The 20,068-nt window shown below is 31.0% G+C and overlaps 3 protein-coding genes across 4 annotated transcripts; 1 reads left to right on the plus strand and 2 right to left on the minus strand.

The window, feature by feature from the left end:
- Positions 1 to 8,108: 8,108 nt before the first annotated feature.
- On the minus strand, positions 8,109 to 8,608 carry LOC109130602 (putative defensin-like protein 270). The gene is made up of 2 exons (XM_019240316.2): positions 8,474 to 8,608; positions 8,109 to 8,328 (listed from the first exon to the last, which is right to left on the minus strand). Exons 1-2 carry the CDS (start codon positions 8,544 to 8,546, stop codon positions 8,174 to 8,176), a joined length of 228 nt encoding a protein of 75 aa, XP_019095861.2. The 5' UTR covers positions 8,547 to 8,608; the 3' UTR covers positions 8,109 to 8,173.
- Positions 8,609 to 12,475: 3,867 nt separating this feature from the next.
- LOC104761188 (uncharacterized) lies at positions 12,476 to 15,233 on the plus strand. Its single transcript, XM_087500178.1, has 5 exons — positions 12,476 to 12,827; positions 12,939 to 13,189; positions 13,294 to 13,361; positions 13,465 to 14,442; positions 14,528 to 15,233. Exons 2-5 carry the CDS (start codon positions 13,018 to 13,020, stop codon positions 15,077 to 15,079), a joined length of 1,770 nt encoding a protein of 589 aa, XP_087356304.1. The 5' UTR covers positions 12,476 to 12,827; positions 12,939 to 13,017; the 3' UTR covers positions 15,080 to 15,233.
- A 408-nt stretch (positions 15,234 to 15,641) lies between these two features.
- On the minus strand, positions 15,642 to 18,564 carry LOC104761189 (MADS-box protein AGL72-like). Of its 2 annotated transcripts, none has more exons than XM_087500055.1 (8): positions 18,472 to 18,564; positions 17,883 to 18,081; positions 16,901 to 16,985; positions 16,698 to 16,759; positions 16,483 to 16,582; positions 16,305 to 16,346; positions 16,178 to 16,219; positions 15,642 to 15,948 (listed from the first exon to the last, which is right to left on the minus strand). In XM_087500055.1, exons 2-8 carry the CDS (start codon positions 18,062 to 18,064, stop codon positions 15,853 to 15,855), a joined length of 609 nt encoding a protein of 202 aa, XP_087356181.1. In that variant the 5' UTR covers positions 18,065 to 18,081; positions 18,472 to 18,564; the 3' UTR covers positions 15,642 to 15,852. The 2 variants fall into 2 exon arrangements, with proteins under 2 accessions (XP_087356181.1, XP_019095811.1); XM_019240266.2 differs by lacking the exon at positions 18,472 to 18,564 and adding an exon at positions 18,247 to 18,424.
- Between the last annotated feature and the right edge of the window lie 1,504 nt (positions 18,565 to 20,068).

Genomic DNA, 20,068 nt, shown 5'->3' on the forward strand with positions numbered 1-20,068 from the left:
CATGCAAAATTTAGAGTAAAGAGTCAAATACTCAATATTTTGCATATTATTTTCTAACGAAAGTAGTTGAATTTGATTTTATTGATTTTGTAGTAATTAAATAATCTGATTATGAGAGATTTATATATATATATATATATCTTGAAAATAATTATAAATTGTTTTTCTATCTTGAAAATCATTATAAATGACTTTATATCTTGAAGATTATTATAAATGATTTTTTTTATCTTGAAAATAATTATAAATGATTTTTATTTAACTATTTACTTTAGCTTAAAAAATAAAAAGTAATTAATTATAAGATTGAATATATTAGAGATATATAAAAAATATTTGGATATTGAATAGAAAATTTCTTTTAATCATGAAAATCCATAAATAATTTATTCTAATAATATTTTTTTTTTAATTTAGAATTTTTTTTAAGTGTTGATCAACGCCGGAGTCAACGTTGGTCTTCGTCGGAGTCAACGTTGGTCTTCGCCGGAGTCAACATTGGTCTTCGCCAGAGTCAATTGACCGATGTACTAAATTAGATGTCTATGATGTTGACCGCATAACATCATATAATTCATGCATATAGTCATGTAATACATATACTTTATGTAATTGAGTATACAATAGTATAATTGGTGACCATATATTTACATTATCTTTTTTCCAATAATGAATTATAGAAACATGTGAACCTGTGACCGATCTGTGTCAGGGTAGTGCACAAGTGGGATCCAGCTTTTGACGTCACTTGAAATTTGGTTGTATTAACAAGTTTTTGTTTTGTAGTAAAATGTTGAATGTATATGCTTGGAACCAAAATATTCCGATCCGAGATTTTATCTATCGTTGTTCGAAAATAGGATATATAGAATTTCTGGATTTGGATTTGTGTAATTTGATTTATATATCATATTCGGGGATAAGGTGTAGCAACCTTTTCATGTATAATTTACAACATACTGTATATTGTACTATAAGATATCTCAAAAATCCATTAAAGTTTTATTTATGAAAAGGTTGGATATTCTTATTAAAATGCATTTAACTTTATGGTCTAATTTCTTATCGTAAAAGTCAAAATTTTCAAATACTTTCAATTGTAAGATTATATAATATATTATTTTAATACAATTGTTAAAAGATTTGGGACCAGATATCCTGAATTTTTGGGAGTCTTCAAAATATGTAGTAGTAGTATAAACAAGATTTTTTTTTTTTTTCTCGTAGTTATGAAATCTCTCAAAAGTGTCATTTTCGCCTTGAATGCCCTAGTGTTGTCTTAGCATCATAATAATTCAATATGCAGTAATGGTTACATTTATAATGTCTGATCTTTTCTCTAACTACCCCCTCCTTATGATAATACCATATGCATATATGTTGTTTAATGTCTTTCTGTACTGTCTTTACTTATATATACACTAGTAGTATCCCGTGCTACTGCAGAGACAAATTATTTTTTCATCTGCTAGAAAATTTATACGTGTATATTTTAAAAACTAATCAAAATATTTTCACAATCTAATTAGGAATGTTAAATCCAAATATCATATTTCAATTTGATTTTAGTTGGATTATTGCACGTATATAACCTAGACGTATCTATATTCTAACGGGAAACACGTCGTGTCTTGTCCCATCTCGTATCGTCATGTCTCGTCTCGTTCCTGTCCTGTCATGTCCCATCTCATCTCATCCTGTCATTTCCCGTCTCATCCCGTCTTGAATCAAATTATATACCTGTGATAAAGATCAAGTATTGAGTATTCATTTTATAGACCCATACCGTTACCCAACCCATTATTGGATCATTCTTTGACCCGTAAACACCTGCTTTTTAATGTTTATAATATTATTATTTTTTTGGTCGGAAAAGGAGAGACGAAGTCTCCCAAGTGTTATTCAACTAAAAATAAAAAGAGTTATACACGGACACTACGTGAACTAGACAATCCACGAGCATCCTCCAACATCAAAGAAATAACAGACTCCAGACCGGAGTCAAACGAATGAAAACCTAAAGGTAAACTAAACGCATAGTTAGCTAACGCATTGGCAAGACAGTTAGCTTCCCTATACACATGAGAAATACGGACTATCCAGTCCCTTGATAAAAAGCCATAGCACAGACGTACTAGGAAAGACAGCGGATGTGTATCACTAATCCCTGTCGTAAGAAAACCGACCACTATCTCCGAATCCACTTCAAGTTCCAACCGTGTGATCCCTCTCTCCCACACAATCACCAACCCATAATAGACACCCCATAGTTCTGCCAATGGCGCGGAGCATATACCAATGTTCAGGGTAAAACCGCCCTGCCAACCTCCTCTATTATCCCGAAGAACACCTCCTGCTGTTGCTAAGCCCGGATTACCGCGAGAGGCCCCATCTGTGTTAAGTCTCATCCACCCCTCACTCGGTAGGGTCCAGGCAATGCTTATGACCTCCCTTACCCCAGAACCTTCTCCTTCCCGTAAAGCAATGTTCGTTAAAGCCACATCCTTAGCCAAATCTTTGAGAAATTGAATTCTGTCATGACATTGCTCCGGATCACCAAAAATGTTCCCACACCTCCATTTCCATGTCCACCAAATAAAGTGGCCCACGCTCCCCCATCCTGATCCATCTGATCACGCAAATTATCATAAATCCACTCGAGTAAGGACTGTGTAAAAAAGGTCTGCAACTTACGAATATGAACTAACCGCCGCCAAACTCCCTCCATAGTAGGGCAATCTCGTAGAACGTGGACAATAGTCTCCTCGCCGTTGTGACAAACCTGACAAATATTTGTGACACTTAGATGCCTCCTATGTCGCTCTACATTTGTCATAATGACCTGTTGCACAGCCAACCATAGGGACAAACGAACACACTCCGGTGCAACAACATGCCAGACTTTATCAAATAAACTCTCCATGTTCTGCAATGGTCGATACTCTCGAGTAAGCAGAGCATAAGCCGACTTCACTGTATAACGACCATCTGTGGTCTCGCCCCAAGTCAAACGGTCAATCGCTCCAGTGACTGTATCCAACACAACTGCAGCAAGCTGTAAACGAATGGAATCAGACACATACGGAGTAATATGAGACCAATTCCAGCCCATCCCTTCACTCCACTCCCGCAACTTTGCCAACATAAAAGCACCAGATAATCCCCCATCCTCACCACCTGCCAACGGTGAGTCCGTAAGCCACTTATCCTGCCAGAATCTTATAACTCGCCCATCTTCGGGTATCCAACGCAGTCCTAGAAGTACTACCTCTCGTATCCCAACACAAATACTCCGCTACGTAGATGACCAAGTGCTTTTAGGAATAATCCAAGATCGGTCATGTACATGTCCCACTTTATATTTTGACTTTAATACCTGGGACCAGAGACTCCCACAGTTTTGCATTAGCCGTCAATGCACCTTTGATAAGAGAGCTTTATTCATTTCCAAAGAGGACCGTATCCCTAGACCTCCTTCCTTCTTAGGCAAGCAAACGTGATCCCAAGCAACTAGGTGAAGTTTTCTCTTGCCTTCAACACTACCCCACAAGAACGACCTAGACACCTTCTCCAACTTATCAATAGTCAATTTGGGCAAGAGAATAGTGCTCATAGAATGTATGGGAATCGATGAGAGGACAACTTTTGTAAGTGTCAGTCTCCCTGCAAAACTCAAGAACCGGCCCTTCCAACCCGACAACCTTGATGAAACCTTTTCAAGAACATCTCCATAAGTATCCTTGTTGATACGCTTATGCAAAATAGGCATTCCCAAGTACTTGCCTAGATCTCTTGTCGATTTAATACCGCTCTCGTCACTGATCAGCTTCACTAAGTCCCGATGAACATTGTCGGAGAAAAAGATCTTTGATTTCTCAAGGCTCACCTTCTGTCCCGAAGCTTGACAGAACTTTTCTAACACTCGACGGATAACTCGTATCTGGGTCACTGATGCTTCAGCAAACAGAATAAGATCATCCGCAAAGCAAACATGAGATAGCTTAGGTCCACCGAGAGAGAGGCTAATAGGCTTCCATTCCTTCAGGTCAACTGAGAACTCAACCATGTGAGACAACCGTTCAAGGCACAAAACAAATAGGTAAGGAGACAACGGGTCGCCTTGCCGGAGTCCCCGTGCCGCAACAAAAGACTCTGTCTGTTCCCCGTTCCACAACAATCTCATGGTCGGATCCGATACACACTTCATAATCCACTGCCTCCACTTATCCGACAACCCTGCCACCTGTAGCGTGTCAGCCAAGAAATCTCATCTAACACGATCATAGGCTTTCTTAAGATCAAGTTCTAGCAACATCCATCCTTTTTCCTCCCTTTTTTACGACGCATAGAGTGAATAGCTACCTGTACAACGACTATATTATCGGTACTCAGTTTCCCCGGTATAAAACTCGATTGAGCAAGACCAATATTATTAATATTGTATATATATATATATATATACTAGTATTTTTGCAGCAGTTTTTGCTCAAAAATACTTTTTGGAAAGTTTTTAAATTTAATGTCATTTAATGCTTATATTCATATCCAGACAATGTTAGTTAATTCTCTCTACTATCCTTATAACCAAACAGAATCAAAATATTTTAAATGTGTATATATTTAATATTCTATAATTAATATATATATATATATATTTAGAAGATTTATTCCATATTAAAAAAATATTCTCCTACCATCATTTGTTTTTATTTTAAAATTTAAATATAGTGAATCGTCATATAATGCATAAAGTTAATAAAATGTATATTTTTTCCTGCATATTTGAATTTTTAAAGCGAACATATATTACTCAATTAATATAAAAAGTATATGTTCAACATACATAAATAATAAATTTACCGTATATAGTAAATTATAGAATTTTAAGAAGTTTCTAATTTATAACTGATATATCTGAACTTAATAAAAAGTTTAAAATTATAAATATTTAAACATTAAATTTTCAAAATAACACAAACAAGTTATATTATGACATTACATGACTGAATTGATAATACTAAAAATAAAATATCATTAATATGATACTTCAATACGAGTTAAATTCTTATGTTATTATTTTAACAACACAATATAAAATATCTCGAATCAAACTGATTTAGTTAAGATTGTATTAAACAAAAATTGTAGTGCGGTATACCACGAATTATATACTAAATCACTAAAATTAACAAAATATTACATTAGCAAAATTATTATTAAAATAATACATTAACAAAAAAAATCAAAAAAAAATTTGCCACGCGGTACACCGCGGGTTATAATCTAGTATGAAGAAAAAGAGAGTTGACTGTTCTTTTATAGCTGAATATGTAAATAATACCATATAAAATTTTGCATTAAATTTATTCTATACCATAAAATTTTATGACATAAGATTTTGTTTACCTTAGAGGTATTGAACATAACATTTTAAAAGATTTTAGAGTATTATTAAAATCACCTGTTATTTAATTGATGATTTTTAAAAATCTTTAAAACTCTAAAAATAATCAAATATTCTAAAAACTCATTCAAATCTTTCAAAATTTAAAATTTAAAATTCCTACCAATTCCTTTCATTGTCAAGTTCAATACTCCCTCTTAATTACATTGATTGTTTCAACAAAATCTTAGGTCATATAAATTTTTACAATTTTTTTAATATTTTTTTAATTTACTTAATTTTATAAGTGGTTTTAAAATTTGGTTTGACATAAATTTTTGTGTAAATTTTTTGGAAGCCAAATACTTTTATATTGTTATTCTAAAAATATGCACCTGAATATGATTGACAATATATGTTTCATACGGTTTAAATAAATTATTATATTGTTCAGTATTATTATTTTCAACTTACATGTCCCAGATTAAATAAAACAAAAAGAACTAAAATAAAACAAAAATAGAAGATATAAAAGTGAGGTATATTAAAAAGTAGGTTCAGAATTATATGGACTATTTATATAATATTCTATAGGCAGTATAAACTTTTTTTTAAAGCTAATAAAAGACAATGCACAATATGAAACAACATTCTTCAATTCATACATTTATTTTTACTTTAAATTTACGTTTAATTTTGGATAAGCAATCCTATGACATTTTGTTGCTTGTCATACAAACCTAATGTATGAAAATAATTATAAATTATAAATAAATATTTGAATCCAGTGTTCGAGAAGTAGTTACCATTATAACTTTATAAAAATTTATAAATTTAAATTATTTAATAGGGGATATTTTTGAGGATGGATAGATGAAAGAAATATTTTTGAACAAAATACACCAAAACAAATACTCCTAAAAAAGTTCTAAAACATTGATTTAATATTTTATTACCTTATTTTAAAAAATTGAGAATATTATTTTAATTAATTTTCTATACATTATTTAGGATTGGGGACCAGATACACTGAATTTTTGGGAGTCTTTAAAATTGGCAGTATTAACAAGTAATAAAACCTCAAAAGTGTCATTTTTGCCTTAAATTCCCTAGTTGTGTCTTGGCATCATAATAATTCATATGCAGTAATGGTTACATTTATAATGTCATATCTTACTCTAACTACCCATGCTGTTTTATTGTCTTTGTTTTTTTGTCTTTCTTTATACATTCATGAATTTGAGAAAAAAAAAAAACAAGAAAAATCCCATAAAACAAAAAACTGTGATTTTGTAAGACTTTGGCGTTTCAAAACAAAAGCATTAAATTAAAATCTATCATTGCGTTCCCTCATATATAATACATACTATTTCCATTTTATTTTTCTGACGAGATCAAATCAAAATGAAGCATATGGTTCCAAATTTTGCATCCCATCAAATTAAAACGTCGTAAGGAAACAAAATCATAATCAATAATGATGTCTCTTCTTTCATTCAATTTCTTCATTTATTTTTGATAATTCAGTTGGGTAACATGGACACTAGGAATTTGGTATGTGTATGTATGTTTATTCAAATGTTTATAGAAACGCGAAAATGGCGGTATAATTAGGACCATGTCGCAAACCTGCAGTACGTACAGTGATAGAAACTTTTATCTTGATTTGCCGTCGACAATACTCTAAATACTAACTTGCCTACAAAAACAACCATTCTACTATTGAGACTGTAGAAGCAACAAGACAAATTTTGCTCTGCCCCCACAACGATGACCATCCTCCAAAAACTTTATATAATACTCATCAAACAATGAAATATTTTAAGTAAAATGTGGTCCTTATAACTAAATTTCAACTGTGGTTGTGTGTCACTCATCGGTCTTAACTATGAGAAGGACTCTGATATACATATATCCCTTTCTAGCTCCTCCAAGTGGGATTCTTTTTAATATTTGAATTTTAAGGAAAGGTTGTATCACTATCGCTTTCAAATATCAAATCTTTTTGATGTTTCCATTATCTGAAGTCGATAGATTTGATTGATCCTCAAATAAACTAAATAATATTTAACATAGTGCCCTTAGTTACATAGTTACCGACTTACGTACTCTTAAGATTATGGTGAATGTATCTGCTCTGGTGCATATTTATATGGTGTTACAGTTACTAGATGAGAATTTATAAAATCATCATTTATAATATGATAATTTCAGATAAAACCAAACAAATATGATGGGTTCAGATACTAATAATAAACGATGGATAGACAACAACAAAAATTGAAAAAAATTAATAAAACTGCTTTTAAAATCAGTCAGAAATCTTACCTTTTAAATGTATTAATTGAATATGATCGCCTAATTTTACTCTTTTTCTGTTGTTCTATATTGTTTATTCTCAGAAACATATTTTTTATATATTGAATTGTGAACAGACGTGTATGGCTTTCAAATGTTACAACTCTACATTTATTAAGTCTTATTCATATTCGATTTTCATATATTGGGTTGGTATGCAAACAAAAAATATCATAAAATTGTTTATTTGAAACTAAACATGAAATTACAAAAAAAAAAATGTATAAGTTGTAAAACACATATATTTCATACTTTTCACCTATTGTTTAGTATAACTCATGTTAGATCTCCTGTTCTTTTAAGTTTAGTTAGTTCTGTTTGAATTATCTTTAATCTATATTAAGACATGTAAATTTGAAACAATATATGTAGAAATGATATAATATCTTATTTAAACCTTATTGAACATTGTCAATCATATTCAGTTGCGTATTAATAGAGACAACAACATACACGTTCCAGATTATTTCCTGAAGGTACACACAAAGCACCATGAGAAGGTGCTTTTAGTCCACATCTTTGGAAACAATCTTCCCTCTTGTGACATGGTCCTTTGTATTTACAATCTTCTGAATCATCCATAATCCCTGTAAAATTAATCAAATTAGAAATATAATAATTACATATAATTGTCATAAGATTTATAATAATTGCATTAATTATAAAATGATGATAATTATATGTATACTGAAAAAATATGCACATCATTAAGATACAAAAACAAAAACTTACGAATAGATTGAACATTAACAATGAGAGAAATGATCAAGAGAAGACCAACCAAATGAGACTTTGAAGGCATCATCTTTCTATAAACAAGTCTACAATAGAATTACTTTTTTTTTGTTCAATAGAATTACTATGAAATATTTTGTAAAACCACTTAGTGAGTAAGTAAAAAGAGAGTTTATTGTCCTTTTATAGATGGATTTTCAAATGTTAGTAATAATACCATATAAATTTTGTTTGACTTAAGATTTTGTTGACCTTTAATTACATTGATTTTTTCAACCAAAATCGTGAAAAAATCTTAGGTCAAATATATATTACTTAATTTTGTAAGTGGTTTTAAAATTTTGTTTGACTTAAAATATTTTGTGGACCTTTAGGAATTCACGTACTTGTATGTTTTGTCTCTAAAAATATCCCAACTGAATATGATTGACAATATATGTTTTATACGGTTTAAGTAAAATATTATATCATATATATATATATATATATATATATATATATATTAAAACTTCTTGACCGCCATGTTTTAGTGGGCTCTATGTTCCAATTTACAGGTCTGTCTTTTTTAATGGATCTCATGTTCTCTCATTAGGCCAATGAGTTCATCCATATATGACGGTTGGTCAGTTACGTCCAAGAGTTTTTAAATACTTATTTATCATCCCTATAAATTACCACATAATATTTCCTTGTGTTTTGTCCTCACTGGCACAATTTTGACAATCACTTTCCGGAAGACCACCCATTCTGAAACTATTTCAGCTCAAGCACACTTAATTCTGAAATTCTCTTAGGACCATTGATCGAAAAGATAAGTGCATTTTTATGATATAAGTGGTCAAATCAATTCTTTTAAACCTCTCTACAAATCTCTGAAACCGGGGTGTCACATATATATTGCATCATAATATCATTTTCAATTTACATGCCTCAACTTGGATTAAATAAAATCATAACTGATTAAAATCAAAACAATTGAAGATCTAGCATGAGTTGTATTAAACAATAGGTGCAAAATTGTATGAAATATTTATTTTAATAATTATACATTGTATAATATATTAAAACACAATGTGATATAAGACAATACAAAATATAAAATATTTATTTTCTAATTCAGACGTTTAATTTTTTATTATAATTTTACTTTTAGTTGTGAGTAAACAAGCCTATGACATTTTGTCGCTTGTCATTCGAACCTAATGTATTAAAAATGATTATAAATAAATATAAGATAATTTTTTATGGCTGTATGAATTTATTTGCTAAAACATTAAAACTAAAATTCATTCCCCCTGTAATTAATTTGGAAGTACATTTGGTAAAGTAACCTTTTATTTGTATGATTTACATATTTAAACCCCTGCCATTAAATAAATATTAAAATTTGAAATTATTATTCGTAATATCCAAAAACATACGTAGAATAATTCTAAAAGAAATTAGTATACATAATTTAAATATTCTAGATACTTTTAACTTGCTAAAATGTTGTTGATCATGTTATCGATCATGTTACAGTTTTTTACGGATTAATCTACAAAAATACACAAAATATTTTAGTTTTATTTCAAATGAGTTAACGAGAGGTTTTACGCCAATCTTCACTGGTACTAAACACAAAAAAAAAAATACAACTCATCTATAGAAATATTAAAAAAAACACAAAATCAAACATAATTTTTCTTAATAACTATTTTTTAAAATTGTTCTGTGGTATTAAAATCTAGTTTCTTTTATTGCGAGTATCTATCTAATGTGAATGTTTTTTTTACTTTAGGGAAATTACAAGTATCTATCTAATATGAATGTTTTTTTACTTTGAAAAAATATGTTTAAAACTAAATGTTTATAAACATTTTCTCTTATAGCTGAAAATGTTTAAACTCATATATATACATCAAATTTCTTAAGTTTTATTTTATTTTAAATGGGGTAATATTTAAAAAATCAGTGTGAAAGTTTCCAAACACTTAATGGATGATAAAAAGGTTATATAGTAATAATAAAAAAATTCAATGTGTTAGATAAATATTAAATAACGTTCGGTCGTTCAAGTTTTCTTGGTCCAATATTTGTTCAAGGATCTATATTAACATTTTTGAAGTACATTTTGTGTTATGCCATTTTAGTTTTGTTTATTTAAAAAGTTATTTACAAAATTAACCCCTAAATTTTTTCCAAAACTAACATTACTTCAGATTTTGTTTCCTAAATATTTTACATTTCATTTCAATTAAAAAAAATAACAGCAATCAATGAGGAAATAGAAACTATCATATATTTAATCATACATTATGTTATGTTTTGAAGATATTATATATCTGAATCCTTTGTAAACAAAAAAAAACAATTTGATTCCCATTTTTTTTTCCAAAATCTATGTAGATTTGATTCTTAACGTAAGAAAAACTTCAATTGACAATTATTTAAATATTATAATTAACATATATAAACTTAATACAAAATTTAATTATTACGAAGATGTAAAATTAAAAAAATTCTAAAATACTATATAATATGGTTATATAGTAGATGAGTTACAAATAGAACATGTTAAAATTAATAAAATATTATTAAATTTGTGTTAACACGGGTTAAATACTTATTTAATTATTTATCAACACTACTAATATTAGAAATATTTGACATAAAATCAAGTTGATTTAACTAAGATTGTATAAAATAATTAAATTATTAGGAAAGATGTGACTTAATCACAACGTATAACTACTGATTATGTATTTAGATCCCTAATTTTTTTGTTATAATAATTAAAAATCAAAATAAAATCTCAAACACTAAACAAAACAAACTAAATATACCAAACAAATGGTCTTGAAGTATATTGTGGGTTAAAAAATAATATAAATATTTAGCCGCACAAAAACTAGAAAATTTAGTTATTCCTCTATTTACAAAACATTTAATATTTACCAAATATATACAATATAAAATATAAATTATAATAGAAATTATATGCCCGCGGTGTACCGCGGATTAAAATCTAGTTAACTAAAATTTATGCACCAAATAGAATTTGATCTATAAAAAAGGATTTATTCCAGATTAATGTAAGCAAACGTACAAGAAGTTTTAGTAGTATATTTTTTTGCTACAAAAGTTTAGTAGTTACAAAATGAATCTCGTCTCCATCTTTTACTAAAATTTACTCCATTATTATAAAATATAGACACTCTTTTAAAGTAGGGGCAATGTGGGTGGGGGCTGCTCTTCTTGTATATATATGTGTAAAATTACAGACTTGGATAATGGGGTAGTATTAATTGTGTAAGAAACAAAATGATCTAGAAAAAACCATGTGACTTTGGGCAAAATTAATGACTATGGAAAAAACAAACAAAACATTTATTATGCATATTGCATAAAGAAAAGTTCAAATTCCAATCCTAATAATAGAGAGTTAGTAGTAAGGTTATGAATTTACGACTTGTTTAGGATCAGTAAACATAATGCTATTTCTAAAAGCGTGGAAAGAGAATTCAAATTTAAGTTAAAAGCGATCTAGACACAACTTTAATTATCGTCAAGGCTCTCAACTCGTCATTAATACAAAATGAACTAATCTCATTATGATTCTCTTACTATATTTTAAAATGGCAAAGATAATTTTCTTTAATCGTTCTCATTGCGTAGTAAAAGATAGTAGTAGTCTTATCTAAACGGATTATACGTGTAAAAAAATTTGTGCCCCAAAGAAAACAAATGGATCAGAACAAAGAAAAAATCAAAAGACAAAAATCCTAGAAAATATAAAGACATCGAAGGTCTACACAAATAGTTGAAACTTGTGGTGTCATTCACATTGTACATTAACCTAACTAACCATCTCGGGTAGTACCATGAAACAAACTTCTTACATATGGTGAGAATATTCTGTTACGTAAGCCACAAAAATGGTTCACGAGTTTGAAAATCCATATGGAAACAAATTAAATAAAGTTTTTGTTTTATAATTTTGAAGTTCAAAACTTGAAAACACACACACAAAATTAGTAGAAAGAGAAGATGAGAGAGAGAGAGAGACATGAAGTGTGGTGGGAATGATATTGTAAAACACTCAAGCTGTCGTCTGGTTCCATAGAGAGAGAGAGAGATGAAGTGTGGCCATCATTATCTAATAAATTCTACTACTTCTACTTACTAACTATTTTTTACAGTTTCATAAAACCATGTAATTTATTATCTATCTCGCTATCCTCTTCTTTCTTTGAAATCACATTTCTTGTCACATTAAATATTCTTCACCACCTTCCTTCATGTTCGATTCCCAATGTAAGAAAGAGAGAGAATTGCAGAGAAGATAGCTGCTTCCAACATCTCTTGTCTGGTAATTTAAAAAAACTCAAGAACTACAAAAAAAAAAAAAAAAAAAAACAACCATTCCTTGGTTTTTTGTATCCTCATCCATCATTCTTCATTAAACTCTTTTTTTTGTCAGTCCCTTTTCACCACTGTGTTTAACTTAAAAAGAAGTGAAGAAAAAAAAAAAGAGAAGTGTAAGCTTTTTCTTACTTCAAATGGGAAGAAACTGCCACGGCGGTGGCGGTGAAGGAGCAATCTTTTCCTCATCTAAGTCCAAGAGAAAAGCAAATGGATGCATGGCTGCTTTTCACCACTTGTTTGATTTTCAACATTTTTACTTCCATTCTCATCATCACCTCACCATTGATTCTCCTTCAAGGTCAAAAGGTGTGTACTCTCTTTTCTCACACAGCTTAAGTTGATTTTTCTAAGCATTTGGTTGGTTTCAGAGATACTAATAAACACGAGTGTTGTCATTGTGAAATTTTCAGGCTTGAAGTTAATAGAAGAGTCTCTACCATTAACAACCTTTAAGGACAAACAAAGTTTAAATATTCCTGTAAGTCATAAAAAAAAATTAAAAATGGTTTTTTGTAAATTGTCTGATGTGTTTTAATTTTATAGTTGAGATAAATTTTTTGATAATGACTTTGAAATCGTAGGTAAGCATGATAGTGAGAACAGAGGTAGGGACAAAGAGTTCAAGACTGAGAGCTCTTGCGACTGATAGTTCCACATCTTCATCTGAAATATGCAGCTCACCAGGAAGCAAAACACCAAACTTGGTGGCTAGACTAATGGGTCTTGATCTTCTTCCTGATAGAACTGATTCACTGTCAAATCTTCATGTAAGGTCGAGCCATCATGGATCAAGTCGTCTCACAAACCATAGAATTTCCAATAAAGGCACACGATCTTTACCGGTGAGCCCTAGAATCTCCTCTGCTCGGAAATCGGATTTCGACATTCATCGTCTCTCCCTTCAGCTGAACAAAGAGAAAAAACAAGAAGAGTTTAGGTGTTCAAGGCTGAAAGAGATGAAACAAGACCAAGAAGAGAACCGAAGTCCGAGAGATTACGCGAGGCAGATAGTAAAACAAATCAAAGAGAGAGTCGCCACTAGAAGAGTCGTCGGTATGGATATAACAAACTCGGTGAAGAACAGAGAGGCAAGCGCAAGACCACCACATGAGCTTAGAAGAGACACAACAGTTTCTTGCTCACCAAGAACCAGGTTTTCAAATAAAGAAAACAAACAGAGCACCACTCGTAAACCTAATTCCTCATCTTCCTTCAGACAAGAACAGATCATTCATCAGAAGCCAAAGCCAACAACAGTGATTCTTGTTTCCATGTCAAAAGCCACTGGAGAGAAACAGAGTCAGAACAGAGTAAAACAAAGGCAACTAAAACCCATCAACCGATGCAACAAGGCAGAGAGTGAAACAAGGCTCACTACTCAACGTCCCATAATAAAGTCTACTTCTCCAACATCCGATATTCGAATCAAACAGCGAGAGACTATCTTGTCAGAACCGAGAGACGTTAAAGCCAAGCCTTCACACAAGAAGATGTTCAAGAAAATACCAAATTCAAATGTTCTTGAAAACATCTCTGCCACAAGACCTCCTCAGAAACAGGTAATAATCTAGTTTCATGTTCCTCTCTTTCTCTAACTCACACTACTAAGTTTCCAAGCTCTCATAAATTCCGCTTTTTATCAAGATTAACGAAAGAGATAGACCGAAATCGAATGAAGACGCATACGTTTGCTCTAGTATGATACACAAAATCGAGAAGAATAGTCCACAAGTAGCCACTGAACTCGGTTCTGAAAAGGACTACATCACAAGAATAATGAATCTTGCGGGAACCAAGAATATCTCACCAACAACAACAATGCTCGATCCTTCGATTTTTCGCAAACTAGAGCATTTTGGAGATTATCCATCAGGATCATTGGCTCTTCAATGCAATAGGAAGCTATTGTTCGATCTACTGAACGAGTTTTACGCGAAAAGATGCCTAAACAATCATGGATCGGAGCTAATCAGCGAGCTTTGTTCCGCGGCTGTAGCGAGATATAGCAGCAAGTGTTGTCAAGTTCCTGGAGAGCTTGCTTTAATGGACGTTGATCACCTTCAACAGAAGAAGAACAAGGAGATTGAAGAGGAAGAAGAAGAGATCATTGCAGAGATTGAGCGGGAGATCATAGACGCACTCGTTCACGAAACAGCGTCTGAACTGAGACAAATCATTTATGGGCCGAAGATTTGAGACTAATTAAGTATTAGAATAGTTTCTTTATTGGGCAATATGTATTTAGCTCTGTAATTCCCCACAGGCCATAGGTGTTTATATTAATTTTCATATTAAAATATGAATGAATCCTTATATTTTTTTATTAATCGTTTATATGTTTTCTAGGCCATAGTTGCTTGATTTATCAATTCATAGAGTGACTTAATTACTTCATTCAAAAATTAACGAATATCGTATCTTGAGATGGTCCATATGGATGGTCCATATGGATCCATGAACATTAAATTATCTTGTCCCAAGAGAACATTCATGGTATAAGAAGAACTGTGTTGCGCAAAATTGAACACAATGTTCATACTTTTTAAGGATATTAATCTCTCTCTCTCTATATATATAAACTATTAAAATTCTATGAAACTATACAAGTATATCAAAGTATGTATAGGAAACATACATGATTAAATTCTTATATTTATACACAAACTTTAACACAAAGAACAAAATGTTAAATTGTGCAGTCCATAAAAAATCTACTGTTCCAACTACCGTAAAATCAAATCTTCAACCAAAACAAAAATTGTATAGTAGATTAAATTAATAAATAAAAACAAATAGGTTCTGCTAAAAGTATGAAGAAGAAAATAAACTTAAGAGCATACATTACATTGCATCCATAAAATAAAGCATAACCGGTGGTACACATTACATTATTCTAGTTTATATAAAAGTGACTGAAACACTATAAATAGACAACATTAGTTGAGAATGAGGTTTAACGAACGGGGATTTTATGGTCGGCTCTCCGGAAATCCAATAAATAGATCAGTTTCCACATCCTCTTTGTCTTTGCTTCCCGACGGCATTCCCATTGGCCTTTCTCCAACCTGACATAAGAGTATAAATTATTTTCTTAATTTGCATACTCATAAAACAAAACAATTTTTGTTAAAGCATAATATGCCATATTCCAATTTTCCTACATAGTTAAAAACTGCTTTTGTGAATGAAAGTGGGTTCAAGTTACAAAGAGTACTATTATCCATTTGTACGTATATATCTACGACTATATATATATAGGGATATAGATATAGAAATTGGACAAATGGTACATACCCTTCCACAGAGCCTGACTCTCTCGTCTTTGAGTTCCCTCTCCTAATTTTCGAAGGAAGAGAGATCGATAAAAACACATGGCACAGGACAAAAGATCCAAGCAAAATCAAATTGTAATGATTCTAACCTTGGCTTCTAGTTTCTTTAGCTCATCTTCATATAACTTAGCCTACCAATATCAACCGACATAGAGTCCAAAGGAAATTAAGCCGTACAATATCGAAAGAAATAATCTTATTTCATTATATATATATATATATATATATTTTTTTTTTTGGTTAATACATTTTTTATATATATATTACCTTTGTTGATCTAACAATATGAAGGCTTTTCTCTATCTGAGTGGCTATATCCTGAAGTTCTTTCACCGAACAAAACGCCAAACCTTGCCCCATCAGCTTCCTAACAAAGCCACATTATCAAAATTAGCACACTTACTTTAGGCTTAGGAACCACTTAAAACTCAATTATATCGTCTAAATAATTTAGAAAACATATGTGACACTGAGATACAAACCGGTTATGAACTTCAAGCACTTCAATCTTTTTCACCATTGTCACCGTTTCCTTCTTTAGTCCCTGCATACTCAAGATAGTTGTACCAAAATGTGGCTAGATTTATTTTTCAAATTAAGTTTGACATGATACAAAAAGGTTCGTAAGTAAATTGATGAACCTAGGAGAACGATTTAAGCTGAGAATTGGTATATAAAAAGGAACCTGCACGTATTGCTCTAAGGGGTGAGTTTCTGCACCAAAGCACTCTCTCTTATATTCAGCATATCGCTTGATTGTCTTCTGGACACTAAGACATATCTCAAGAAAGGCTTAATTAGGTTGTGAAGTTTACTTGAAGAATATGTGAATACTCTCTCGCATGGTTAATTATCGTATTCCATCTATATGGCTCTTTATAATCACATATTGATATCATTATACTAGACATATAGCCTTATATATTAGTATTGATCATGAACATGAAATTTGTTTTGGACATGTATGCATGTGTCGATTAATCTATAGAACCAGCTAGATATGAATCAAATTATCTATTATTGATGTATTGTTATGTTATGCAAATCATTCTCAACCGACCAAATGAACACTTAATTTAGTGAGTCGTCCGACCACCAACCTGATTAACTAGACCATGGGAAGCATGGATTAGAACTTGGACTCAGAACATTAACAATATACACATATATATGTCAACACACTCATATAGAAAAACGGTTTGACAAAACACTATCTCATATATAGACAATTTGACTTGTAAAATTTCATTTTTATGTTCTTAAATTGAAAAAGTTCAGTTTTCGAATAGAATAATATGTCAAATGGTTTGTGGGTTTCAGTTTGACACTTTGAGTTCCAACGTATATTAAGGCTCAATATTCAATAACCCGTATGTCTGAAAACCCTAATTAATTCATAAGATAAACCTCAAGTTGAACTATAAATGGAAAAAAAGAACAGGAAGTTAAAAAAGAAAGATAATTGTTTCCAAAAAAAACCATAGGATAAATGAAATGTAAAAGAGGCATATTTTGGGAAAAATCTCAAGTACTATTTGTTCAGAAATATTCAACTACACAAGTACTAATCAAACAAGATATTCAACAATCAACATCACAAAAAAAGTTTTGAAATAGTATATAGATTAGAGTAAATTATATTGTCAAACTGAATTTAAGATACTTACTCGGTGCTTGCGAATTCATATAATCTTCCTTTCTGAGAGAAGATCATAGCTGCGACTTGAGCATCACATAGAACAGAAAGCTCATGAGCCTTCTTAAAGAGACCACTCCTTCGCTTTGAAAATGTGACTTGTCTGCTTGTCACGTTCTCGATCTTCTTGATCTCGATCTTTCCTCTCACCATTTCAATTACTTTATTTCCTACAAAACCAGTCAAGATTTGTTAAAAGAACCCTAACTAAATTTAAAAGATTTGCTGGCAGATCAGAGAAACAAACACACAAGACTGCAAAAGTCAAAAGCCAGAAATGGTTTGGTTTCTTGATTGAAAACCAACTCAAAAATTAATCAATGTGAGAACTTTACCAAGAAAAAGTGAGAAATCTGAGAAACGAAAGGAAACTCCAAAACCCCTTTTGAGAGCTAGTTTTGTCGAGATTTGCTTCAAAAAGTCATTCAAGAAGACATATTTGGATAGATAAGGAATAATTTACTCCAAGAAGGAAAAGAAAAAGCAATCAGACAAAAGAAGAAAAATTTGGTGGAAAGTGAAATCATACAACAAACAATTAACAAAAATGAAATGTTTACCTCTCTTAGGCTCTTAGCGGAGGAGCCACAAACCCTAAGCCTAACCTCTTTGTTTAAGAAAAAGAAAGAATCTGCCTTCTCTAATTTGGTAACGTTTTTTTCCATTAGCCCACGTAGGCAGTAGGTAAGGAAAAGTAGCTAATTAAGAGCTATCTCTCTGTCTATGTAAAATCAACTTTTCGTTCAACCGAACCGGATGAATTGGTTCTAGTGTGGGTCAATCAGTTTGTCGAAACTTATATAAGTTATAACTCTCTACTAGGATGGTTTTAGACATTTTGTTTTATTTCACAATATATACACGATGTTTTGAGAAAAAAATGTCAAAGTTTCTATGCAAAAAGTTAAATTAAAATCTTTTGTGGTTATTTCTATTTTTTAAAATATTATTATTGATCAAATATTTCTAATTAGATATTTAAGCTGTGCTTTTAATGCTAAACCACATAAAACAAAAACTATTAATTATTTTATTAAATTTTGTAATTTTAACAAAAACATCTTCTATTATTGTTTTTTTGGTAGGCAAAAAAACATCTTATGTTTTGAAACAGATCGAGTATGTGATTTCGGTTAAAAAAAAGTTTTCAATAATTTTTGCAAATTTAATGGTGAAAACATCATTAATGCATGAATTTAAATATGAGAAATGTTATCACCAAGCGATTTTTGTTTTGTTTGAACAATAAAATATAGTTAATATAATTAATAAATAAATATAGTTAGAACTATTTTATTATAAATTAAAAAAACTTATTATTCCAAAGCTATTATTAGGGATATTTTAATATTTACTTACCTCTAATCATTTTTCAGATTCTATATTTAAGAATTTATAATTGTATCTATGATACATCATAAAAACTTTAAAAAACAAAATAACATTATAAAATCATAGTTACCATTTTAAAATTTTATATTAAGATTCAAAAAAAATATAGAATTATTTTCAAAACAACTGATAACATAATAATAGAAAATAAATTAATACTGATATGTATAAATTTTACATCTTTTGATGATGCATTTGTCATTCATTTTGTTCTCTTAAGTCATTGCTTTGTATTGTTTTTAGTCTCTTTTGTATAACATGCATATCTAGGTAGTCTTTGCATTGGTCTTGCATGCATCTTGCATTTTGGAGTTGTTTCAGGTGTTTTAGGAGGTGTCCAAACCATCAAATGCAAACAAGGATCAGGAGAGCAGTTAAGCGACTCGATCTACACTACCCAGCGACACAAGCTTCCACGTCTTTGATCGAGTCGAGTGAAGATTTTATTTTGGGATTCAGTTTTCGACGTCTTCATCAAAGTTGTAGAGAATTGAGTCATCTTTCCAATGCAGTTTATTTCAAACCAATCGGAGTCGTGGTTCATGAGTTATCTCCGTTTTAGTGAATGCACGTACGTTCAGAAGTCCGACTCGACCCGCACGCAAAGGGGAGCTCCCACTCGATCGGATGTTAGACGCGACTCGACCAAGACGTCCCAGGATGGCTCCTGAGCACCCTCAAGACGCGACTCGATCAGCAGTTCCCAGACGACATTCTCAAGCCGCGACTCGATCGACACTCTGACGATGCGACTCGATCGATGCT

This window comes from Camelina sativa, chromosome 18 (genome assembly GCF_030686135.1).
Source record: "Camelina sativa cultivar CO46 ecotype springtype chromosome 18, ASM3068613v1".
Classification (NCBI taxonomy): Eukaryota; Viridiplantae; Streptophyta; class Magnoliopsida; order Brassicales; family Brassicaceae; genus Camelina; species Camelina sativa.

Coding starts and splice junctions, on each gene's coding strand:
- LOC109130602 (XM_019240316.2), bottom strand. CDS start 8,546: ATGATGCCTTCAAAGTCTCATTTGGTTGGTCTTCTCTTGATCATTTCT. Junction 8,329..8,473: donor TGTTAATGTTCAATCTATTC/GTAAGTTTTTGT, acceptor TTAATTTTACAG/GGATTATGGATGATTCAGAA.
- LOC104761189 (XM_087500055.1), bottom strand. CDS start 18,064: ATGGTGAGAGGAAAGATCGAGATCAAGAAGATCGAGAACGTGACAAGC. Junction 16,347..16,482: donor ATATTGTTAGATCAACAAAG/GTAATATATATA, acceptor TGATATTGGTAG/GCTAAGTTATATGAAGATGA. Junction 16,220..16,304: donor TAAAGAAACTAGAAGCCAAG/GTTAGAATCATT, acceptor TTCGAAAATTAG/GAGAGGGAACTCAAAGACGA.
- LOC104761188 (XM_087500178.1), top strand. CDS start 13,018: ATGGGAAGAAACTGCCACGGCGGTGGCGGTGAAGGAGCAATCTTTTCC. Junction 13,190..13,293: donor TTCTCCTTCAAGGTCAAAAG/GTGTGTACTCTC, acceptor TGAAATTTTCAG/GCTTGAAGTTAATAGAAGAG. Junction 13,362..13,464: donor AACAAAGTTTAAATATTCCT/GTAAGTCATAAA, acceptor TTGAAATCGTAG/GTAAGCATGATAGTGAGAAC.